At 40.2% G+C, this 26,907-nt stretch overlaps 2 protein-coding genes across 3 annotated transcripts; one reads left to right on the forward strand and one right to left on the reverse strand.

Moving 5' to 3' along the window:
• Nucleotides 1-245: 245 nt before the first annotated feature.
• Nucleotides 246-9,027, forward strand: micos13 (mitochondrial contact site and cristae organizing system subunit 13). Its single transcript, XM_034180264.1, has 4 exons — nucleotides 246-402; nucleotides 2,923-3,079; nucleotides 6,388-6,445; nucleotides 7,893-9,027. Exons 1-4 carry the CDS (start codon nucleotides 374-376, stop codon nucleotides 7,988-7,990), a joined length of 342 nt encoding a protein of 113 aa, XP_034036155.1. The 5' UTR covers nucleotides 246-373; the 3' UTR covers nucleotides 7,991-9,027.
• Nucleotides 8,424-26,873, reverse strand: LOC117518974 (spindlin-1-like). Of its 2 annotated transcripts, none has more exons than XM_034180262.1 (5): nucleotides 26,723-26,873; nucleotides 26,137-26,179; nucleotides 15,591-15,838; nucleotides 15,223-15,456; nucleotides 8,424-12,094 (listed from the first exon to the last, which is right to left on the reverse strand). In XM_034180262.1, exons 2-5 carry the CDS (start codon nucleotides 26,154-26,156, stop codon nucleotides 11,889-11,891), a joined length of 708 nt encoding a protein of 235 aa, XP_034036153.1. In that variant the 5' UTR covers nucleotides 26,157-26,179; nucleotides 26,723-26,873; the 3' UTR covers nucleotides 8,424-11,888. The 2 variants fall into 2 exon arrangements, with proteins under 2 accessions (XP_034036153.1, XP_034036154.1); XM_034180263.1 differs by lacking the exon at nucleotides 26,723-26,873 and adding an exon at nucleotides 26,556-26,574.
• Nucleotides 26,874-26,907: the final 34 nt, after the last annotated feature.

Raw genomic sequence — 26,907 nt, forward strand, 5'->3', positions numbered from 1 at the left:
CAGCCCCTCCCGTTCTGCTTATGGGTGTGTTGTTCAGATAAGCGCTTTATATAATACAGCTTTAAATAATACATTTTCTTCTCATAAAAAAAAGTTTAACTTTTAAATAAGCCCTATCAAGCGTTTAACAGATTCATTAAACACTTAAAATTATTTTAAAGAAGAAGAAAAAAAATAACATACATATGAAACGAATCTGCGTCCACCAATTTTCTTTGACACCCAAACTTTATTAACACACATGTACTGTGCATACTTGTCGGACAGAGTTGTCCTTCAGTTAGCCTGTTAGCCTGAATGTTTGGTTGTTTGCAGCGAGCTTGTTTTTATTTATAAACAGCTACGTAGTAGAGGAACTACTAACTTGTGCGGTATGGCGGCAAGGTTTTTGCCCGTAGTTAAGTGAGTATTTATTCTTTTAAAAGCAATTATAACATCTGCATTAGGAAGTAATTGCTTGCCGTGTAGCTAGCTGATGCTAACTGTTATTTGATTGACTGCTGGACAACTAGTTACTTAATAACTCACCAGAGGTGAATAAATAAGTCACCCAATAAGTAGATGTGTTTGGACTGTTCTCCAAATTACATGAACTTTTATTTCAGTTTCTTTTCATTTATATACACTCGACAAAAATATAAACGCAACATTTTTGGTTTTGCTCCCATTTTGTATGAGATGAACTCAAAGATCTAAAACTTTTTCCACATACACAATATCACCATTTCCCTCAAATATTGTTCACAAACCAGTCTAAATCAGTTATAGTGAGCACTTCTCCTTTGCTGAGATAATCTATCCCACCTCACAGGTGTGCCATACCAAGATGCTGATTAGACACCATGATTAGTGCACAGGTGTGCCTTAGACTGCCCACAATAAAAGGCCACTCTGAAAGGTGCAGTTTTGTTTTATTGGGGGGGGATACCAGTCAGTATCTGGTGTGACCACCATTTGCCTCATGCAGTGCAACACATCTCCTTCGCATAGAGTTGATCAGGTTGTCAATTGTGGCCTGTGGAATGTTGGTCCACTCCTCTTCAATGGCTGTGCGAAGTTGCTGGATATTGGCAGGAACTGGTACACGCTGTCGTATACGCCGGTCCAGAGCATCCCAAACATGCTCAATGGGTGACATGTCCGGTGAGTATGCCGGCTATGCAAGAACTGGGACATTTTCAGCTTCCAAGAATTGTGTACAGATCCTTGCAACATGGGGCCGTGCATTATCCTGCTGCAACATGAGGTGATGTTCTTGGATGTATGGCACAACAATGGGCGTCAGGATCTCGTCACTGTATCTCTATGCATTCAAAATGCCATCAATAAAATGCACCTGTGTTCTTCGTCCATAACAGATGCCTGCCCATACCATAACGCCACCGCCACCATGGGCCACTCGATCCACAACATTGACATCAGAAAACCGCTCACCCACACGACGCCACACACGCTGTCTGCCATCTGCCCTGAACAATGTGAACCGGGATTCATCCGTGAAGAGAACACCTTTCCAACGTGCCAGACGCAAGCGAATGTGAGCATTTGCCCACTCAAGTCGGTTACGACGACGAACTGGAGTCAGGTCGAGACCCCGATGAGGATGACAAGCATGCAGATGAGCTTCCCTGAGACGGTTTCTGACAGTTTGTGCAGAAATTCTTTGGTTATGCAAACTGATTGTTTCAGCAGCTGTCCGAGTGGCTGGTCTCAGTCGATCTTGGAGGTGAACATGCTGGATGTGGAGGTCCTGGGCTGGTGTGGTTACACGTGGTCTGTGGTTGTGAGGCTGGTTGGATGTACTGCCAAATTCTCTGAAACGCCTTTGGAGACGGCTTATGGTAGAGAAATGAACATTCAATACACGAGCAACAGCTCTGGTTGACATTCCTGCTGTCAGCATGCCAATTGCACGCTCCCTCAAATCTTGCAACATCTGTGGCATTGTGCTGTGTGATAAAACTGCACCTTTCAGAGTGGCCTTTTATTGTGGACAGTCTAAGGCACACCTGTGCACTAATCATGGTGTCTAATCAACATCTTGATATGGCACACCTGTGAGGTGGGATGGATTATCTCAGCAAAGGAGAAGTCAATCAATCAATCAATCAACTTTTTTCTTATATAGCGCCAAATCACAACAAACAGTTGCCCCAAGGCGCTCACTAGCACAGATTTAGACTGGTTTGTGAACAATATTTGAGGGAAATGGTGATATTGTGTATGTGGAAAAAGTTTTAGATCTTTGAGTTCATCTCATACAAAATGGGAGAAAAACCAAAAGTGTTGCATTTATATTTTTGTTGAGTGTAGCTCCAAATCACAACAAAGTTGCGTCAAGGCGCTTCACACAAGTTAGGTCTAACCTTACCAACCCCCAGAACAAGCACACAGGTGACAGTGGTAAGGAAAAACTCCCACTCATGATTTGAGGAAGAAACCTCAAGCAGACCAGACTCAAAGGGGTGACTTTAATGCCTCACAATGCACCTTTAGTAAACACTCATAAGTCCCGCCTTTGTCAGTGAGTTCATAGTGAAGTCACCCCACTCTAATAACACGATATTTCAATTATGATATGTCCATGTAATAAACTATTTATACACACCAGTGGCATAATAAACTGTTATTACGTTTTGTAAGTGAGATGATGTTTTAAGGTAGGGGAATGTAATTGTCAGGTAAAAAGCCCATTGATGGGAGAAGCAGGGTGCACTGCCCTGTTGTATACACCACACTGGCCTAACTTTAAACTACTCATTCTTAATTATTTCAAAAGTAAGAATGGATAGCTGGATTGGGGTGACTTCACCTGGGGTGAATTTTCAGTCGGGTGTCTTCACTCGCTACCTTTTCAGTGTGACTTTTGGTTTGCATTCTGTGTCGCTAGCTGTTAAACTGTATGTGTTCTTTTATTTGCAGACTGGCCACCAAGCTGACCATTGCAGGAGGAGCTGTGTACGTTGCCTACGACTCGGGACTGTTGGGAAGTAGTGAGAAAGGCTCAGAGGCTTTGGGGAAGGCCAAGGCTGCAGTACCACCAGCGGTCGAGGAGTGGATGAAGTATTTTGGTCTGCAGGTATGGATAGATTCAGCACAAGAAAATTAGATGGGTTGGTTCTGTCTTTGCCTTAAGAAAATAAACAACTGTTCAGTTTGTCAAGAGTCATCTTACTTTAATTCAGTGTTTTCCTTCTACCCATAATGCATTGTGGTGTTTGTTATAGCACATCTGTGGTGCAGTTGGCAAAGGTGGAGAAACTCAGAAAATGATTTGCTCCAGAAACTGACCATCATTTTTGGAAGAGAGCTACATGCTTCTTCTTTGGAGTGAAACTGGAGATGATGTCTCAGCTGCTATGCAACCCTGTAAATTGCTTTCTCTTAAATGGTTTGAATTTGGATAGAAATTCAGGGTCGGGTGGACATAACACTAAACCTTCTGTTTATGCTGCTTCTACTTTATTGCATGTTTCATAAATGGAGCACAAACGGTGCACAGCGTCTAAATCTTACTGGTACATTTTTGGTTGAATGTAACACATTCACCAAGATTCACACCAGCATTCTCAGAATTGTGATGCGCCCAAGAAAAAAACATATTGGAGATGTGACCTGCGCACCTGTAGTTTGCATATAAATGTGAAGACAGAGAATACATTTTTATGTACAAAATGAGGCTGAGGTTACTTACCACAGGACAGAGGAAAGGGGGGATGTCTTTTTAATGACACATACACATTTACCTTTTTAGTTTTGTAGATTATTTGAGGAGGAAGAAAACAATTAAGGAAGTTTCACAAAGTATTTTATTTAAAAGGTTAAGGTGCCCTGTTCAGTTGATAAAGGAAGCTAAAGTAAGTGCTCATTGATTAGTTGTCTTTTTTTTTTTTAACAAAGAGAAATATATATATATATATATATATATATATATATATATATATATATATATACATACACACACACACACAGTAGTGTTCAGAATAATAGTAGTGCTATGTGACTAAAAAGATTAATCCAGGTTTTGAGTATATTTCTTATTGTTAAATGGGAAACAAGGTACCAGTAGATTCTCACAAATCCAACAGGACCAAGCATTCTCTTAAGGCTATGAAATTGGGCTATTAGTAAAAAAAAAAGTAGAAAAGAGGGTGTTCACAATAATGTAGCATCTGCTGTTGACGCTACAAACTCAAAACTATTTTTTATATATATATACGTGTGTGTGTGTGTGTGTATATGTGTATATATATATAAAATTTGAATATTATCTGCTTAACTTGCAGTAGTGTCAATACAACACAGATGCTGCGGGCAATGTGTGTGTGGTTTTAAAAAGCCTGGGCAATTGATCAGTACTTCTAGATCTGAAAAACTGCTTTTCACACTTTTGAAAGTCTTGCACAGTAGTAGAATTCTGATATGTCCGCTTCCAGTTCTGGCATACTGCGCAGAATACATACATATGAAATCATTAGTTATATTGGAATAGATATTCATGAATGATCTTGCAATATATTTCTATTTAAAAAGTGAATCCATATTCATGAGTAGAAGAAAACCATAAAGTATTACTCTTATGATTTCAAACACATGCTGTAGTGGATGTAGCAATGTCATGTTGCATTATGGTTAATGACTAAACAATACCAGTAAGTAAAACATTGACATTTTGTGTAATTCAGTCCAACCTCTGTACCTTCAGAAATGATTTTCAAAGTTTTGAAATAAGGCTAGATAATTAAATGAGTTTTGCATCAAATCAGAATTCCAGAATACAATTATCTTATGATTTGCTTTTTAGAACAGAGGACTAAAGCGGAAGAAAATGGATGGATGGACTTTTTTATTGTCATTGCAGTAAAAGACAAAATTTGAGAGCTTCTCCAGTAAAATGTGTCATTGCAAACACATCCATTCCATAAAAACACATCTCGCACACGTCATACATACCCTCATAAATACATCTAACACTTCAGTCATTGTATCCATTTGAACATCACTCCTTTCCCCCCAATATGGTATTTTATGTCATATCAAATTGTGTCACAGTCGGGTAGGCATACGCATCCTGAGCCAAGTAGCAGTAGTACCGCTACTTCAGCTGAGTTGTACATATGCTTGTGATGTAAAACAGCTGTACCATGTAATGTGTTTGGTACACAGTCAGCCCACATACCTTCCCTGTCGTCACCCCACATACCTTCCCTGTCGTCACCCCACATACCTTCCCTGTCGTCACCCCGTGTCCTGAGTATGCATTCTATCCCCTCACATCAGATGATGAAAGGGTTAAGGTTAGAGAGGATAAGCTAGGTTCCTGTCACCTCACTTATGGCCACTGTGGTGTCTGTTCTGCTCAGTCCAGCAGATGGTGCCCATCATCAGGTATTTGGTTCCAGTATGGCCACATGTAATTGCACTTATTACTTACAGTAATCTAAGTACAGAGAAGTCACTAATTTTGGAAATGCAAATTTAGACAAAAGTACAATTGTCAATTGCAAAATTGTCAAGCTAGGTTATTAAAAGTGGCTCAAACAACACAAGCTGTTAGCAAGTGTAACTTTATGAAATGAAGCCTGTTGTGACGAGTGAAGTCCTGTGTTTGCTATGTTGCTGCAGTAGGTTAAAAAAGAATGACGCCACAGGAACAAATGTATCTTAGCTTCAACTAACACAAACTAGTCTGATGTGGGCAGGAAATTGCTCTGCAAATCAAGTTGATCCTAGATAAGGTATGCAGTTTATTTATTTTTCACTTTGTCACCTGTTTTAAGTCTTTTGCATGATATGGTCCTTGTCATTTTTAGTCTATTCAGTAATAGTCATACTGGGTGATGACCAGTGCTCATTTCTTTATATTGAGATTCTGCAGAATTCATCCAAATTTGTCCATCAGAAAAAAAACAAAACAAAACATGGTATTTGGGCCTTCTGTGCTTTAAGGCCACAGCGATTTGATAGTGGTCCTGTTAGTGCGCCTAATTATTGTGCACACTATTGTGACCACTTTCTGTAAATGAGTTGCCTGCTTACACACTGATAGGAAGTGGTGTTGGAAACTTGTGTTAGTCATTTTATTTTTAGTTTGTTTAAAAATGTATCTTTTTTCCTTGGCTTTTGACACCGAGGCTTAGTTTGTTTTTTAAATTGCATTTTAGTTTTATTTTGTGGTTTTTTTTTTTAAATGATAGTGTTTTAATTTGTATTATGTTTGTAGTGAATAGCAGCACCTTGTGTCAGCGCTGGCTGTTTTAAGGTGCTTCATAAATGAAGTTGGTATGGTATTCTGAGAGCTGTGCAGTCATCAGTTATTGTCAGCATCTTGAAAGCTTCAATTTGTTTGGTTGCTATCCCATGAACCTAATGGTCTCTTCTCTACAGGCTCAACTTCCAACTATGCCTCAGATTGAATTCTCCCCTGTTAAGTCATGGAACTCCGGTAAGACATCAGAAAAGTCCCCCCAAGTTCAAATTTGGCATTTTCACTGTCTTAAAGCCATACATGTCAACCTATATGGATTGTCCGTAAATTATACGGATTTTTCCGAGTTTCAGAGTCATGCAGACGTACAAATAAAGTCTTACGGATATTCAGGGTTTTCTGTTGTAAATTTATTTTTTTACTGTTGTTTTTCTTAACTCTGCGGACTTTCGGCCAGCCATCCACCATCTTTGTACTCCTCATAGAAGCTGTGTGATGACGTGTGCAATGTGAGCGTCCAATCGGAATTGGTTCATCATCACATGGTTTTCCAATATCCCATGGTAGGGCAGAGCAGTCTCAGATGGTAGGGCCAAAGATTGTTAGGAGAAGTGATCTGTTACTCTGAGTTGTTTCTGTAAAAATAGAACAGCTGCGTGACACTATATTCACGGGAAATATATTGAGTTTGTACAAAATACCTACAATGTACTTGTAGACATTGATTTTATTGACAGCAAGCAATTTTACTGTGGAGCAAGAGGATTTAACTGTGGAGGACTTCCACCATAAAAGAGCCCATGGAGATCCCTGGTGTTAGTTATGGACAAAACCCCAGTTATGTGACACCGCTGTGTGGTTGTGTGTACTGTAATAAAACTGATTTTGGTGCAATTTAGGAGGTTATAAGGATTTTGTGTTGATTTTATGGATTTTATCACTTGGTTATAGAGGTGGACCCTCCAAGGGGTTGACATGTATGTGAAGCTGCAGCACATAGCAGTTCAGTGCTATTTTTACTAGACTTGCACCTGGTTATTTACCATATTGAATGTTTTATGGACTTTTTTTTTTTTTTTAGAATTCGTTGAAATTTTCCAAATATACTGGGGGGACATTTCAATTTTCAGTGACCAAGGTAAATTTTCAGATAATGTCTCCAACCAGCAGAACAAAAAGATAGTTTTTAGTGATAATTTGGAGCCACAAACATTTCAGTTCATTTTAATGACTGAAGAACAGTTGTTGTCCAGGTGTTATTGGCTGTTTGTTACTCTACAGTGTGTCTTTTTCATATTAACTGCAAAGCAACTGTGCAATTTTACTACCACAACTCTTAAGAACTTCTCATGTAGTCGGTGGATTTTAGTGATCCTTCACACAGTGTAGCACACCACAGGAACATGTGCATTCAGCAAAATAATATTGATCAAACATCTTTATCGTTTTGTAATAAAATCAGACTTATCAGTTAAGTATGATAAATAGACCTGTTGGACTGTCCAGTACATAAGTGAACCAGTTTGTTAATTTGGATAGCTCATCACATACATCTGTGCAAACAACTGGTATGTTGGAGGAGGGGGCTTGTGTAGCATTTTGAGCTTGCCCCTTACACCACACTTTGTGTGACTTTGGTACCTCAAACACAAAGCTTCATCCTTTTTTTTTTTTTTTTTTGCAGGAGTGCGGTGGACAATTTCAGTGCTGTCAGAGGCCCCAACAAAAGCAACTGAATACACAAATAAAGGGTTCCAGTACCTGAAAGACCTCAGCAAATGAAGACAAAAACTCTGAACCTGACATTTTATGACTGTTGAAGTAGTATTACCCGTGTAATGCACATATCAAAGCTGTTAAGCCAACACAGGAAATAAGACAAAACCAACAAACACAGAAGCTAACCTCTGAGAGTAACAGTCAATGTCCTGAATGGATACCTTTGTATTTGATGATAAAGGCATGAATTGGATGTTGTATATTATGGAACAAAGGAGAACATTTAATATTATATGTATCGTATACTTATTTTTGTTCAACACTTTAGATGAAATATGTATATATTTTCCCCCTTTAGGCATGTCTACCTTTCTCAGAACACATGGAGTGCCAAGTCACCATTTATGACTGAATATCAACTTCCAAACTTGTGTGATTTATTCACCAAATTTAAAGTACATGTTGATTTGTGTATGGAAAGAAAAGGTAAAAACAAATATAAAAAAACCCTTTATTAATCATGTCATAATTATTACACAGTTGCTTCAGTCATCTTATAGGGAAACTATAAGCTGCAGCTCCCCCACAAGGTGATGGAGAGCATGAACAAGCATTCTGTCATCTGTAACTCCACTGTGTACAACATCGAAACGCCGCACAGCACCAGTGCTGGAGGCAAATAGTGTTACCCTTTTATGTTCATGTGAGTTTCAACAAATGGTATAGATTCAGCCACACATTGTCACTATTTCACTGCCAAGATACAGACACGTTTGGAAAGAAAACTCCAGCTACTCTTACAATGATGCATGCAGAGTTTTTGACAACCAAATCACAGAATGGTAACACCAGAATGTGTTAACACGAACATCAGAGAGGATACACTGAATGATTTTTTTCTTTTTAAACTGAGCAGACTAAGACCAATTCTGAAACAAGCGCATAGTGACAAAGTCGGGATGAAATCCATACTGCTAACACCTGTGGAATCGCTTTACTAAGAGCTGGTGATGTGTTGAGTCATATTGGGAGAGTAATCACGAGAGGTAACTTTACAATGCATTTTACATAAATTGCAGATTAAATACTGTTTAACCGTATTGTGAGCCTTTTTTTTCCATCATGCATGTAATAAAGCAAACTCGGGGATTAATTTGTGACTTTGAGCTGGTTCGTATGAATTTTTTTTTTTTTTTCTGGAAGTCCCAAGTTTTGATTTTGCACCTTTTTAAAAGATTACAAGGTATTAAAATAAAGTCTACCCCCCCACACACACACACACACTCTCAAAACAATGTCTGTCTCTTATTTTACTTGGTGTGTTATTTACCTCAGAGGGTCATAAATTAACACGAGAGTATGACTTGCCTGTTCAGAGCTGCTGAGAGCAGAGAGGACTCTGAGCCTGAACATGCCAGATGCAGGTGATACCTAGCTAAAATAGCTAAATGCAATTTTGTCCAGCTACTCCCTTGTATTTCCCCCTCTGGGTTGTCACAAGTCCTTCCTGATTCAGCTCCACATTACATGGAGAAATGTGGCAGGGGTGGGGTTTGAACCGGGAACCTTCCATACTGAACCCAAGTGTACTAAGCATTTAGCCATCACTGATGTGTAGGTAATACCATATCTACCAAGTAAAATCATGGACAGCAGATCTACAACTGAAGGAAAAAAAATTATATGTATGTGTGTGTGTTTAATTTTTTAATACATTGCATTTTTAAAAGTGCAAAATCAAAACCTGGACTTAGTTTAAATTTTGTATTTTTGTATGTATAAGCTTCAAGTCCCAAATTTAATCCCATAAAACTACCACATTTGCTCTTAAGGTCAAAGTGATTTGAAGCAGCTAAATGGCAAATTATAATATAAACTTTATACAATAAAGTGCTCCCACAAAATATGAACAATGAGACTAAAACAACCAAGTTTGTTTTCAAATATTAATATAGGCAAAGCATATGACTAATAAACTTTATGCAATATGTCTTCTTACCATTTCTTGTAGCATCATAGTTTTCACAAGACCACCTTACATCCAAGAGACATTAAAGGTGACCTGGAATTTTTCAACCTGGAACTTGTTTTTGGGATTAAAAACAATTTTCAGTTAAACGGCAAAGTCAGGTGTTAAACAGCTGTACAATGTATTGGCATAAGGCAAGTTAAAACTCTCAAAGTGAACTACATGTCACTGAATAGGTTAAAAAGTGTCCGGTAGTATGACTACAGTCATACACTTGCACATTTACGTCTGAAAAAAAGTTAAAACTAATCGATTTTGCAGTTATTGTCTTGCTCTTTGTTTGTGGACACCGCTGTCTACAAAGTCTATACAAGTTGGCTGTTCTGAGCCACATTAAGATGTAGCTCATGACAGCGTTTATGTTGCAAGTTCAGGTAACTTGCACATGTGCAAGTTGCGATTTGGCTTTACCCGCAGTCAAGCTGTGGACCCCAAAAATTTGGACTACCTATAAAAGTCAGTTTTGATTTGACTATTTTTGGGAGGGATCCTCAGTACGGACAATGAATTCTTCCTCCTCCGGCTGCTGCAGGTCAACGATCCTTGTGTGGTGGGTACATGTATAAATTCCGGCCCAATCTGAACAAGCAGTAAGGTTCTTAAGAGTCGCATCCAAAAACTTAATAGTCAGGAGTCTTTCACACAGAATCATCCACCCTCATTACTGACCTGCAGCAGGAGGAAAAATATTCCGAACTCACTCCAGATGAGGAAATCATCACCATCCAACAAATCACAAAAACTATTGTAATATGGCAAGGTAAGCTGATTTTAAAGGTTTTTTTTTTGGATCAACATAACTCAGGGTTTCAGATAACTTGCAGTCTGATTTTGTGGACCCCAAATCGCACGAGTTAACGGGGCTCAAATGTACTATATTGTATTTGGCCGAGAGGGGAAAAATTAAACTCTACATCATCTAAAATAAAGTCCAGGCTGAAAAAGTCCAGAGTTCCCCCTTTAAGAGCAAACATTATATATATGAAGTTGCAAAATGACAAGCCCAAGCCAGAAGGCACTTAATGATTTGTGTTACATTAAAATTGAATAAGAATGTATGAGACTGCATTACAGTACAGAGGATCTGATGTTCCTTGTGCTGTTTAACATTAGGGTTTAGAGCCTATGTATCAACCTAAGCAGTAAGCACATCAGTTTAGGCATGTAAATCACATTGCAATTAGTGCTGCAGTTCTTAAAATGGTGCAAAACTTGATTTTGCCCCAGTTATAATTTGGCTGAAAACACAGTACTACTACACTGATAATTTTGGAGTCCACTTGCACTCTGTCTCTCTGGTCTTTACTCCATTTTGCTCATTTAAGTCACTAAATGCCAATGGGCCATTATGCGTTGCATTCATGCTCACCCTAATATTTCACACATGGCAGCTGTGCTCATCTTATGTAACAAAATGTACACCATATTGTCTGTATAATTTTACTTGCAATGGTGTTTGCCATCAGATATAAACACCAGTCCAATGGGCCTCAGACCACATACAGGACTTGTCTTCATCATTAACTGTGGCGAAGTAGAACCTCAGATATCTGATTCAAAAATCTGCAGACAGTCTATGGGGCAGTGCTTCATAGAAGTATTTTTTTGGTAGTATTAATCAAGCCTCATCAAAACTGTTACTTTAAGGACAGATCAGTACCTTGGTGACAAATGCAGTAGTAACTGCTACACTGCAGCTGTAGGGCAGTGCAGTCCCTGACTGTCCAAACTTTATAAATTAAAAGCAGCAACAAGGAAACAATTTGTCCATCCTCCAAATGCTCAAAGCAGTGCTACAGTTCTGCTTTGCAAACAAAAACAATCACTTTCTTCTGAACAGTAAAGCATATTATCCATTAAATCTGCCAATAACAGTGAATGAAACAAGCAGATGGAGAGAGGTTTGAAAGGGGGAGAAAATGTCAACTATTTTTAGGTGGTTTTGACCAGGTCATAGACGTGGATATGAAAGTCATCATCGTATTTGATGTAGTAGACAGAAGGCTTGGCTGGGACCTGGTAGATTACCAGGCCTGTTCTCTTCACACCTTTGTCAGTAACGTACTCCACTTGTTTTCCCACAAGACTCTCCGTCTCTTCTCCCGGCTTCCTGTCTGCAGGCAACAGGTGCTTGTTTTCTGAAAAGAGGTAGTGGGAGAGAGAGGGGAGGGGGATAATTAGTACTAAATACTACTAACATTACAATGAAATGTGAGATTTTTCCTTTTGCAATTTAATTATTTTCTTTTTTCATCTGCTACTCTAAAACGTAAATATTTCCAGCTGCTCCCTATGCAGGCTCTGGATGATATTTAGAGTGAAGCACCTCCTCCTATGGTCATCATTGGGTTTAGACATAATCCAGGGTGCAGTGGTAAACTGTTCCACGTTACACATCTGTTTGAACTGAAGCAAAAATGCTTCTGCTACCACAAATGTGTACTCTCAAAAAGAAAATACTACCTGGGTTATCTAAAAATTTGTACTTCTTTGATGGGAAGGTGCCACAATACACATGAGCCAACATGATCTCGCAAGGTCGAAAATTTAATTGTACCACATAGTATCATCTTTACAATGCAATTACAGAAGGTAAACCTTAAAATATATACATCATGAAAGACTTCAATATTTCTGGCTATATCAGAAAGTGAAAACTTTATATACTCTAGACTCATCACATATAAACTAGAATGTTTCAAGCATGGGTAGCACGGTGGTGTAGTGGTTAGCACTGTTGTCTCAAAGTCGGATGGTCCAAGGTTGGCTTCCAGCCCGGTCTTTTCCATGTGGAGTTTGCATCTCCTGTGTTTGTGTGGGTTCAGTATACACAACCACAATCAAGACTATTTCTGGAGTGAGCAGACAAGCTAGTGGAGAGTGTACCCAAGGAGGAAAGCGTGGTGATTTGAGTGGTTTTTAATGGGCATGTTAGTGATGGCAGTTGATTTTGAAAAAAATTATTATAATGGCTGTGATGAAGACTTAGTTTAAGGAGAAGGAGCACAGGGTGACGTCTGCAAGTGGAGGAAGGTGGAATACATCCTGTGGACGACATGCAACCTAAAAGAAATTGGAGACTGTAAGGTGGTAGAAGGGAGAGCACAGCTAGATGGCATCAGATGGTGGTTTGGAAGAGGACTTTGAAGGTGAAGAAGAGGAATACAGCAAAAGCTGAATCAAAGATCAGATGGTGGAAACTGAAGGAGGAAGACGTGTGTGAATTTCAGGGAATAAGTGAGACATGTAGTACATGTAAATGAAGTGATACTAGACAACTACTACAGAAGTGGTGTGGGAGACACCTAGTAAGGTATTCACTGTGATATCTAGACAAAGAAACAAAAACAAGGAGACCTTGTGGTGTGAAGGGCAGGCAACTACAAGAATGAAGAGATTGTCATAAAAGAAGTGTAATAATTGAATGTAAAGTGAGGCAAGATGAGGTAAAGGTGTATACAGGGATCAGAAAAGGAAAAAAGCCAATGAGACACTGTCCCCATATTACATAAACATAATACAACAATTTAATTTATAGTGTGACAACTGCCAAATATCATGGTAACAAGTTATAACATAAATTTTAACACCAAAATTGTATTTAGTCTTCATTTATATTTATTTACCAATGCCTGACTTATATCTGCCTCAGTGGCAAAGCTTGCAGTCTCGAGTGTATTCAACTTTTCTAGGTTTTTTTTTTTATACAACTAAGGCTCAGTGATAAAGAAATTCTCCAACAGCTGGCTCATTATTGCTTAGACTGCACATATACTGGACAAAGCCTGTGTGACGTCACCCATAGGTTTTCTATCAAGACCCGGAACACCTGACATGAAGGTCAAGTCTCGGCGTTGCCACGTTGGCAGCAGCAGTGATTTCAGCTACATCACAATGAACTCATTTATGCATAAAGAGAACGAGCATGGATGGTTCTGTGTGTGACGAGAGAATGATAAGGTTGAATGATGTGGAGAGAGTCAATTAGAAAGTGCAACAGATTGTTAAAGGCAACATGAGGACGGTGATGAAGCTAATGAAGAAAGGAAAGGCAGTTGGTCCAGATGACAGTGGAGGTATGTAAAAGTTGAGGGAAGATGACAGTGTGTTTCTAACCAGACTGTTTAATAAAATCTTGGGAAGTGAGAGGATGACTGAGCAGTGGAGAAGAAGTGTGCTGGTTAATACGGGTGATGTGCTGAGCTGCAGTAACCACAGAGGCATAAAGCTGATCAGCCACAGCATGAAGTTATGTGGAAGAGAAGTGAAAGGTAAACTTAGGAAAGAAATGTAGATATGCAAGTAGCAATATCGTTTCAAGCTGAGAAAGCACTACAGATGCAATATTTGCTCTGAAAATGCTGATGCAGCCACATAGAGAAGGCCAGGAGTTGTACTGTGTGTTTGTGGATTTAGAGAAAGCTTATGACAGGGTGCCAAGAGAAGAGTTGTGATATTGTGTGAGGAAGTCAGAAGTAGTAATATGAATTAAAGATGAGTTTAAAGGAGGTGGATTTGCATCAAAGATCGGCTCTGAGCCCGTTCTTGTTTGTAGTGATGATGGACAGGTTGACGGAAAAGATCAGACAAGAGTCTCCATGGATTAGGATTTTGCAGATGCTATTGTGTTCTATAGTGAGAAGAGAACGGGTTGATTTGAGCCTGGAGAAAAGGGAAATAGGAGCAAGATGGCTTACATGTGTGTCAGAGTACAGTAGATCCGTGAGGTTGCAAGTAGTGGAGGTGGTGGAGGTAGACTTATTTAAATACTTGGAGTTAACTGTTCAAGGTAGAGGAGAGTGTAGAAGAGAGTGCGGGCAGGGAAGAGCAGGTGGACAATAGTGGCAGGAGTGATCTGTGACATGAGGTTATTTGCAAGAGTCAAAGTAAAAGTTTACAAGACGGTTGTGAGATCAGCCATGTATGACTAAGAGGCAGTGGTGCTAACACAGACAGGAGGCAAAGCTGAATCTTTTCCTCAGAAGTGACAAGGATGGACAGGATTAAGAATGAGCAAAGAAGGACATTGCATGATTGCGATGGTTAGGGCATGTGCAGAGGAGGGACCCAGCAATATTATGAAAATAATACACAAGATACTAGACAGGAGAAGATAAAGGCCAAAGAGGAGTTTTATGGATGTGGTGAGAGAAGACATGCAAGTGGTTGGTGTGACAGAAGATGCAGAGGAAAGGGTGAGATGGAAACGGTTTAGCTGATGGGGTGAACCCTAATGGTAAAAATCAGAAGAAGGGACTGCCAGCACCTGCTTCCGGCAGAATCCTGAGGTCTCCATCAGCATAGTCGTCCCAAAGTTGGTACATGTAAAGAACGGGATCCTTCTCATAAGTGATATAATACCAGTTGGTCATGATTGGAGCTCGAGAAAGCACCATGCCTCTCCACTCATTCTTCTCGCCATCCTCCTTTTCAAAGAGATGCTCCACAGCTTTTCCCACCAGCTCCTCAGCCCCTGCAGGAATCTTGATCTTGTTGTTGACTGCAGAGACAAGGGATACATTCAGTACTCTTCTACTCTAATGAATGACAGAGTGATCTCGATGCAAATCTGTAACTCAGTCTTAGCCACCCCCCATCCACCAAAGTGGCTCACACAGTGACTCTTTGACTCACCAACTTTTTCTGAAAGAACTTGCAGGTTGGACACTCTCTCGTCCTTGAAGAGCTCAATTCCGTAGACACAGTCAAAACCATCATATTTCACCATGAAGAGAGAAGGGTTCACACTCAGCCTGTCTAGCACGGTCCCCTTCCATTTGCTCTGGTTCCCCTTCTCACGCCAGTTATGCTGAATGCGGACTCCCAGAATACCGTTGGGGTCAGGGGTTAATACGTCATTCAGTTCCCCGCTGCTCCGTTTTCTGGTAAAATGGAAATAAAAAGCATGTCATTTTGTGGTTATAAGTTAAAACACACTGCACAAAGTAAAACAGCTTACTAGTCTTTGTAATAGATATGATAATGGTAACACAAAGAGTGAATATCATCTAAGACTAAACCTCCAGGTTCATTTCAACATTTCTGTCATGTGAACAACTTTCAAATTGATAACACTGTACTACAACCCCAATTCCAATGAAGTTGGGATGTTGTGTAAAATGTAAATAAAAACAGAATACAATGATTTGCAAATCCTCTTCAACCTATATTCAATCAAATACGCCACAATGACAAGATATTTAATATTCAAACTGATAAACTTTACTGTTTTTGTGCAAATATTTGCTCATTTTGAAATGGATGCCTGCAACACGTTTCAAAAAAGCTGGGACAGTGGTATGTTTACCACTGTGTTACATCACCTTTCCTTCTAACAACACTCAATAAGCATTTGGGAACTGAGGACAGTAACTGTTGAAGCTTTGTAGGTGGAATTCTTTCCCATTCTTGCTTGATGTGCAGCTTCAGTTGTTCAACAGTCCAGGGTCTCTGTTGTATTTTGCGCTTCATAATGCGCCACATATTTTCAATGGGCAACAGGTCTGGACTGCAGGCAGGCCAGTCTAGTACCTGCACTCTTTTACTACGAAGCCACGCTGTTATAACACGTGCAGAATGTGGCTTGGCATTGTCTTGCTGAATAAGCAGGAACATTCCTGAAAAAGACATTGCTTTGTTGGCAGCATGTGTTGCTTCAAAACCTAGATGTACTTTTCCGCATTGATGGTGCCACCACAGATGTGTAAGCTGCCCATGCCATGGGCACTAACTATGTGACTTCAATGGGTTTTCTAAAATCCTGCTTGAACAACACAATGTTTATTTTCCAGAAAGAGAAAAATTCTTATCATGTTTTCTGAGTTCACTTTTCCCATTTATCTTTCAGGTGTGTTCACGAAGCCAGCGACAATTCCACAGATTTTTGTCCTTATCAGACATTTTCAAACTGTCTATCTTGCCATCTTCTCTCTGTCTGACGTTGGTCTGTGACACAGACGTGCTGCACAATTCTTCTTTTAAAAACTTTAGAGCTCTAAAGGTTTGCTATGTCCACATGCTACGTTTAGCTTAAGCGTCGCTGCAGCAACCAACCAATCCTGCTTTACGACAGCTGTCGCAACAGCCAGGCTTTTTTCCTCCTTGAAACGATCCGAGGACACTGATTTATATCTCTAACACACAGATCAGTGACTGCGGACCACCGCCGTCTTATAAAACTTGCACAATGTCGTAAAAAAAGTACACTTTGCGATAGACATTTTAAAAACTCTGTGACTATCACAATTACAGAATTAAACACTAACACCCCCTCCTCCCCATGATGAAATCTGCAGAATTTCGCAGATCTGTGGAGTTTTCACAGCCCTGGTTCTGTGAAAATAATCTGAAAAAGAATTCAGAAACCAAAAAAGTTGAGAAAAAAATAGCCGACAAGACTACAAAAAAACAAACAAAAAACTTTGATTCAAGTGCATGAACTAAATACATACTCCTGACATTTGATTGTCTAATTCACCTTATGAAAAGTCACTTTTTACGGGACTTTGGCATTGCAAATTTTTTCCAAGGTAAAAATTTTGTGTAATTGGAAACTGGTGTTTGCGGCAGGGCTGGTATGATTTAAATCACTTAATTTTTCCTAATGGCCCTTCTGGTTCAAAACTATTACGTTCAAACTGCTTTTTTAGCAATCCTGTGAATCACTAAACTAGTATTTAGTTGTATAACCACAGTTTTTCATGATTTCTACACATCTGCGAGGCACTAATTTTGTTGGTTTGGAACCAAGATTTTGCTCGTTTACTAGTGTGCTTGGGGTCATTGTCTTGTTGAAACACCCATTTCAAGGGCATGTCCTCTTCAGCATAAGGCAACATGACCTCTTCAAGTATTTTGACATATCCAAACTGATCCATGATACCTGGTATGCAATATATAGGCTCAACACCATAGTAGGAGAAACATGCCCATATCATGATACTTGTCTGTCACTGTCTTCACTGTGAACTGTGGCTTGAATTCAGAGTTTGGGGGTCATCTCACAAACTGTCTGCGGCCCTTGGACCCAAAAAGAACTATTTTACTCTCGTCAGTCCACAAAACATTCCTCCATTTCTCTTTAGGCCAGTTGATGTGTTCTTTGGCAAATTGTAACCTCTTCTGCACATGTCTTTTATTTAACAGAGGGACTTTGCGGGGGATTCTTGCAAATAAATTAGCTTCACACAGGCGTCTTCTAACTGTCACAGCACTTACAGGTAACTCCAGACTGTCTTTGATCATCCTGGAGCTGATCAATGGGTGAGACTTTGCCATTCTGGTTATTCTTCTATCCATTTTGATGGTTGTTTTCCATTTTCTTCCACGCATCTCTGGTTTTTTTTGTCCATTTTAAAGCAATGGAGATCATTCTAGATGAACAGGCTATAATTTTTTGCACCTGTGTATAAGTTTTCCCCTCTCCAATCAACTTTTTACTCAAACTACGCTGTTCTTCTGAACAATGTTTTGAACATCCCATTTTCCTCAGGTTTTCAAAGAGAAAAGCATGTTCAACAGGTGCTGGCTTCATCCTTAAATAGGGGACACCTGATTCACACCTGTTAGTTCCACAAAACTGACAAACTCACTGACTGAATGCCACACTACTATTATTGTGAACACCCCTTTTCTACTTTTTTTTTTACTAATAGCCCAATTTCATAGCCTTAAGAGTGTGCATATCATGAATGCTTGGTCTTGTTGGATATGTGAGAATCTACTGGTACCTTGTTTCCCATGTAACAATAAGAAATATACTGAAAACCTGGATTAATGTTTTTAGTCACATAGCACTACTATTATCCTGAACACTACTGTAGGTCTAATCATTGCAATGTTACCAAACCTGTCAATATGCAATTCAAACGATAACTTGATTAAAAATTTCACCACAATATTTTAACTCTTCTGCTATGAAACACTAAAACATTCTCCAGTGAAAGGAGGTAATTGATCATAAAGATGTGTATGTCGAGCAGAACCAATAACAATCGTCTCTGTATTCTCTGAGTTTAAAAGCAGATTATTACAAAACATTTATCTTTTCACTGCAGACACACCTCCACCTTTGTAACAGGTGACATTACCTACATAAAGACTTGTACATCTGCACATCAATGGTGTAATAACAATCCAATAGCTATGTATAATCTTATAGAAAGTACCAATGACGGTGTCCCAGACCAAACGGTCTCCCTAAAAATCGGTCCCTGCAGGACGTCTCATTTTGGGAAGAAAAAAAAACAAACAAACAAACTTTTGATCTATTGCAGTTTATTGTTTGTACTACAACGTGAAGTGTCATTTGACTTAAACGGCGATTCGCTTTGAAGTTACAAATTCCGAATGGACTCAACTCAGCAGACAGCGGAGCAGCATTTGGAGCAACGGAACAGAAGACGATTCTCATTTCTTTCTCGCAACAAGACAGGAGTCCCAGTTAGTCACTTTAATCTGCACAAACGTGACTAACGATTGACATATTTTAATGCTTTTGAGAGGGGTTAAGAAGCGGAGTTGCCGCTTCTTAAGAGGAACAAAGCAAAGATCCAACAAAGCAGAGGATCGGAGCACTGCTTCATTAGTTCAAGGTTCAAAGCAGAGCCACACTGCAGAAACTGTTGATTACAGACCCACTGCAGGGTCTGTAATCAACGTAGAGAAATGATTGTTTTCCCGACAAACACTCTCATAAACAATACCCACTCTGAAGGACCGATAAGGGAATCGTTAAGCAAACAGACTATTGATGTTGGTGGATTGAATAATTTCTTAACGATACCCAAAAAAGAACCGGTTCTCAATACCCAAGCCTACGCAAGGCAATCCTAAATCTTATCCTAAACCAGAAAATGTAACATTGGAAGAAAATACCAATACAGGACAGAACCTTGAAGTATTCTGTACTAGGGCTGGGCGATATAGCAACAAATGTGATGGCATTTTTCATTTCACTACATCAGGGCCTACTGATATTTGGTCAGAAGCATGCGTGAGGTAAGTGCAAATCTACATTCTCACTACACAGTCTTCCTTTATATGAGCGAAGCGTCGCGAAGCTCACTCATGGTACAGGGCGTCCTAAACAGGAAGTGCCAATTTTCAAATCCACAGTAAAACAGGAAAGTTTCAAATTTCAAACACTTCCTGGATTGACAGACAAGATCCCATGGAATCTCACGGGAACTCAGTGGCAAGCTCACACTCAAACAGGAAGTGCCAATTTAGCAGTCACAGTGAAACAGGAAAAGTTCAAATGTCAAACACTTCCTGGCATGGGTGGAGCTAGAGCGGAGGCCGGGGTTTCACTGGACTCTCCTGATATCTGATTGGACACAGATGACTGACATGTCACGGCACCACACGTCTGGTTGAAAGACCTGCATTTTGAAGTTGGTGAGTTACATTGAGTGCTAGGTTCCTCCTGTCCAGTAGTTTGTGCTGTGTACCACAAAAAGTTCTATTCCACCTTAGTAGCAGAAGAAAAATATTTGCTTCAGATTTGAACTGAACATGCCATTTGAACTATGGACTTCTAATCACACCAAACTTATAGTGGTGAGTAAATGACCATATTTTATGCAAGAAATGAGGTTGTTAAAAGCAGAATTTCTCCGTTAATTTGGGTTGCCTTATATACACGTTTAAACTAACAGACAGCAGCTGGTTCATTCTCTGTTGCCTTCTTAGTGCAGCAGATAACTGAAACAATCCTTCAAATGGTGATGCAAGCATCAAATTCAGCACAAATACAGCTGGAGCAAAATTAATGGAGCAACTTTAACTTTTGACCCCTGTACAAACTGAAATTGACCTTTGCCACCATTCTTGCTGCTTTTACCTCATAACTCCATAATATTCAGTCACAGATAGTCCAAACTATACCTTTTTTGGAATCTTTATGATCAGGCAAATAATGTGGTGTAGTTTTCTATATGATTGGAGCATCTTTTAATTTAGACCAGGGGTGGGCAAGTTGTTCCAGAAAGGGCCAAGAGGGTGCAGGTTTTCTTTGCAGCCACTGACTCCACCAGGTGATTTGACTGATTAACTGATTCCATCTGCTCAAAGTGATATTAATCAGTGAAATCATCTGGTGGAGTCAGTGGCTGCAAAGAAAACCTGCACCCTCTTGGCCCTTTCTGGAACAAGTTGCCCACCCCTGATTTAGACCCCAGTGTAATTCTTCAATTGACCCCTACCCGGCTGCCTCTTGAAAATTCAAGTGGCCAATCAGTTTTTTTTAAGAGTTAATGTCTATGGATTATTTGTGCCAAATTTGATGCTTGTATCACCATTTGCAGGATTCCACTCTAAATATTCTCTTAACTGCTGCACTATATATGAGATGTAAGATGCTGCTCCTCAGTGTTTCTCGGTTGTCCTCAAAAGTATTGGAACACTTGGTATTTCACACATTTTAATTTGTTTATGCCATTTCAAATACATTTTTTTTCTAAAATTATCTTCCTTAACTCAAACTGAAAGCAAATCTCTACAACAGGGGTGGGCAACTTGTTCCAGAAAGGGCCAAGAGGGTGCAGGTTTTCTTTGCAGCCACTGACTCCACCAGGTGATTTCACTGATTAACTGATTCCATCTGCTCAAAGTGATGTTAATCAGTGAAATCACATGGTGGAGTCAGTGGCTGCAAAGAAAACCTGCACCCTCTTGGCCCTTTCTGGAACAAGTTGCCCACCCCTGCTCTACAACTTGATATAAATTAATTAAAAATATAAAATCCAGCTTCCTGATGAAGTGGTGTAGAGGAGGATTTTCTTAAAAAGAAGACCTGAAAGTTCAGCTACAATTTGACAGAAAGTACATTTGAGATGAAAGCCTAGATTTGATGTTTTGGTGAAAGAAACTTTTGTATTTTATTAAGAATAAATGAAAATATATGCTATTTTACTTATAATTAGCTTTGCATGCTAACAATGCTAAAAGTTACCAAACTGAAAAAAAGGTTTTGTGTTCATTATTTACAAAAAGTAACACGTTTAGAAGTATGTACACCATGCAGGTTTAAATGAACTAGATATTGTATTGAATGAATGAAGTTGAATAGAGTGTATTCTTGTGCCATAATGTGTTTAAGGGTTTTATCATGATGTCAAATGAATGAAAATGTGTATGACTATGCTTTGATAGGTGTTCAACTGATTTATGATGGTTTTGAAATGATACATTATACAGTTTGATTAATGATTGAAATATGTGCTTATGATGAATTGTACTGAACATGTTGAACTGCTGACAGGTGTGCTGACTCTCAAATCAGTAAAGTGTTTTGGTTTAAGGTTTTCATAAATAACATATGCTTAAGTCGGGTGTAACATGTTGGTTTAAAACATGTCAGACATTGACCATTTTAATAAAGTCATGACTAATGCCTGACATGATGTTTCATGATATGTTCAAAGGTCATGAGGTCAAGATATGTACTGCAAATAATATTGTTGTTGCCTCTATTTATAATCAAATGGTTTGCACATTTATGTTTAAACTACGCTGATCAATAATGAACAGTTAAATAACTGTATTGTTCAAAATTAATTGCTGCTTCTGCATTCTGTAAAATGTGAGTGATTTCATATTTTGACTGTGAAAGAACTTTGTTTCCACAGGGAAGAACAATGACTGGATTATGTGTTATCGGAGAGGCAACCTTGAAAGTGTCTGTAGAGACAATAATGCCACTAAACTGAACACATGGACCTGTCCTCATATGGAGCTGAAAACAAGAAAACAGTGATTCTTTAATTAATTAGTTACACTTTGCCGCAAAAGGCAGAAACTGGGGGTGTATGTACTAGCAATCTCTGCACCCAGGGCACTTATCAAATCAGTTCCCATCACAACGTTGGACATTAAGAATTATCAACAATGCCTGCTTTATTCCGAGGACTTACATGTTTTGTGCCGAGACTGAAGACGTGTGGGACTGGGCGCCCCGCCCGGACAGATTTCTGAACTGCAAGCTTAAAAACTCTGTTTTTGAAAAGAAGAGTGTTCTTTTTGCTGCACATGCTGTGGGTATCGGTTTTTGTGGCATTAATGTGTATGCATTCTGAACCCATTTTTGCGCAAAGATGAATGATTTTTGACGACTGATCTGCTCTGCTGTTTTAATAAACCTGGTAGGAATAACCTGAATTTAAATTACTATTGTCTGTGTATTCTATTTGCACTGCCCACGGACTCACGAGGGGAAACCTAAGATTTTCTATGTTTTGAGTAAAGGTTATTTTTGTAGGAAGGTGTTTTTTCCCCAACAAAATTGGCGCCCAACGTGGGGCTCGAACCCTGAGATTAAGAGTCTCATGCTCTACCGACTGAGCTAGCCGGGCAGACTAGTTCAGTGGTAGAATTCTTGTCTGCCCGTCTGCTTGTTTGCCTAAGAGTCTGAGACTGACACTGCAGCAGGGTTTTTGGTCCCCTCCTCCATACAGATCTTCTCTAGATCTTTCAGGTTTGGAGTTTCAGCTCCCTCCAAAGATTTTCTATTGAGTTCAGGTCTGGAGACTGGCCAGGCTACTCCAGGACCATTGAAATACTTCTTATGGAGCCCCTCCTTAGTTGCCCTGGCTGTGTGTTTGGGGTCACTGTCATGCTGGAAGACCCAGCCATGACCCATCTTCAATGCTCTTACTGAGGGAAGGAGGTTGTTTGTCAAAATCTCGCAATACATGACCCCATCCATCCTCTCTTCAATATGGTGCAGTCGTCCTGTCCCCTTTGCAGAAGAGCACCCCCAGAGTATGATGTTTCCACCCCCATGATTCACGGTTGGGATGGTTTTCTTTGGGTTGTTCTCATCCTATAAACATGGTAAGTGGAGTTGATTCCAAAAAGCTCTATTCTGGTCTCATCTGACCACATGACCTTCTCCCATGCCTCCTCTGGATCATCCAGATGGTCACTGGTGAACTTCAAACAGGCCTGGACATGTGATGGCTTGAGCAGGGGGACCTTGCTGCCCTGCAGGATTTTAAACCATGACAGCATCATGTGTTACTAATGTAATCTTTGTGACTGTGGTCCCAGCTCTCTTCAGGTCATTGACCAGGTCCTCCTGTGTAGTTCTGAGCTTTCTCAGAATCATCCTTACCCCACAAAGTGAGATCTTGCATGGAATCCCAGACCGAGGGAGATTGACAGTCATCTTGTGTTTCTTCCACTTTATAATAAATAATCATAACAGTTGTTGTCTTCTACCAAGCTGCTTGCCTGTTGTCCTGCAGTCCATCCCAGCCTTGTGCAGGTCTACAGTTTTGTCCCTGGTGTCCTTAGACAGCTCTTTGGTCTTGGCTGTGGTGGACAGGTTGGAGTGTGATTGATTGAGTGTGTGAACAGGTGTCTTTTATACAGGTAACGAGTTCAAACAGGTGCAATTAATACAGGTAAAGACTGCAGAATAAGAGGGCTTCTTAAAAAAAATTAACAGGTCTGTGTGAGCCAGAATTCTTGCTGGATGGTGGGTGTTCAAATACTTATTTGCAGCAGTAACATACAAATAAATTATTTAAAAAAAATCATACATTGTGATTTCCGGATTTTTTATTTTAGATTATGTCTCTCACAGTGGACATGCACCTAAGATCAAAATGTCAGACCCCTCAATGATTTCTAAGTGGGAGAACTTGTTATGTGTCGGACGCAGCTCGGAGAACCGACCAGCGTTTGAAGGACCCAGTATGAAATAAGCAGAGCACGGTACAAAGGCTAACTGAATTTAATACATAACAGTGATAATACAGAAAGGTGCGGTCTGGCGTGGTGCGCTCCCAGCAGCGCTAACGGTCCGGAGCCAGAAGCTGTTTCGGACCCAAGGACCCCGCCGACACCCCCCAGGTGGCCGCAACAACCGAGTCTGTGAAAGAAGGAACCATTATGTGAGTCCACACTCTACACACAGAACACTTAAAGGTGTACAAACAGCAAACACTTCCTGGCTTGATTGCTGATCAGCTTCCAACCTGCAGGCATGGAACATCCAGTTCACAAAACTCCACCGCAGTGGAAGCTGATACATGACTAACAAACAGCTCAATACAATAAGGTGTGAGGGACACCACATTTACTGACTGTATAACTGTTAGTCACAAAATCTAACGTACCTCAGGAAGTGTGCTGACGAGCGTGAGACCTCACCCCCTCCTCTTTCACAGACTGTGCATCAAACCTGGACGTTTCTCAGCATTCGCTGCTGATGAGATGGCTCCCGAGACGACGATCTCACCCGTCTGGTCACAAGGTCGAGTCTCTGGCAAATGCACACTGTGCACTTCAGTCTTAAATGCCAACATACTCCAATCCCTCCAGATGCACCTCAGCTGTGAGTCCTGACGAGTCGCAGGTGATCAGGGTGAAGTCCTAACAGCCTCAGCAACACAGCCACTCAGTCCCAAATGCATGCCACCTGGGAGGAAACACAAAAGGCAAACAAACCGGCAGCCAGGCCCCCCCAGCCATACAACAGAACTTGCAAAATCCCAGGGTGTTCAAATACTTATTTTCCTCGCTGTATATCTGTGTAATTCATAAAATTATCTTCACGGACGATTCGTTCACACGCGCACGCACGTGAACAAAAAACACCAGCTGCTGCAGCACTTCCTCACTTTCTCCCCCTCAAACTGTCATAATTGTGTTATCAACCAGTCAGCATTTGTTTTATTATTGCCAGAGACAGTACATGTCCACATCAAGTATAAACTCCAGACAGACATCTCCACGTCACTACGTATCCACAGCGCATCCTTCCATAGGGATTACATGGCAACCTGTCGCCTCCGCTACATATATCCCGATCCAAAAGCCGGAAATCTGGCTCAGGCCGGAAAAATACCAGACCTGCATATGCATATTAAATTCTAGTTTATGTGAGGGCAAAAAGACATATGTGTGGTTTTACTGCACAAGGAAATAATTGTGATTGATATAAAGCCCCTGGTGGCCTATATTAGACTGTTATAAAGGTGTATAATATGGCACAATTAACAAACTCGCCATTCCTAATATTTTGCCATTTTCAAAAGCAAAAGGAAAGACAGCTGACTGTGTTAGTCAAGTCATGGTTCATCCCAGGATATTTTAAATCTGGCTTAACCAGTTCTTTATGTGCGATACCATCATACAAGAATGATGGTATTCCAAGACTGCTGTTTGTACGTACCTGCCCCTTTTCTTGGACATGCCTCCAGGAATTCAAACGGTTTCTGAAAAGAAAAGGATAATGGTCTGTGAGTGTGACAGCTGCCAAACTTTCCATGTACTGTGAGAGAAGACAGGCCTGTCCTTCGTCCGAAAGGTTCTGCCCAATCAGCACAGACTGACAACCTCGACCGCCAATGAATCAGCAAGATGCAATAACTTCGTGTGTACTTTACTTTACACAGGTCACAACCTGCAATGGACAGTCTCAGGCATACGTATGAACATACTTAGAGCACTAACCCAGCCTGAGTTTAGAACTATAAATGCCAAAGCCTATGGCCTTATGTAGCCGTCTCAGTGTAAATGACAAATACAGTGTAAGATTAACCGGTTAACTGCGCACATACTGTTTCTAAATGTGACGAAGCGTGAAGTTACCGTAGTCCGCCAATCGTCACAGCATGTGCTAGCTTTAGCTCCATACAGATGCCCGGGTAAGTGGCGGAGGCGGCTACATGTCCGCGTTACCTATTGTTCCGCTCAAACAACATCTACAGCCGGACGCTATCAGCATTACTGACCCTCCTAACACATATTTTCATTACCTTTAGTCAAATTTCATAGCAGTACGCTGGTAAATTCGTCCAGCACAGAGACTGCTGCACACAACCGTCAAATTCTCGCGAAACCTGTGGGGAATCTGGCGATGAACATAAAAAAAAACTCATGTTCCCAGTTAGCTTTCGGTCACAGTGACTGCAGAAAATGACAGAAAACGTGCCGCAATGCA

Source organism: Thalassophryne amazonica, chromosome 10, assembly GCF_902500255.1.
Source record: "Thalassophryne amazonica chromosome 10, fThaAma1.1, whole genome shotgun sequence".
Lineage (NCBI taxonomy): Eukaryota > Metazoa > Chordata > Actinopteri > Batrachoidiformes > Batrachoididae > Thalassophryne > Thalassophryne amazonica.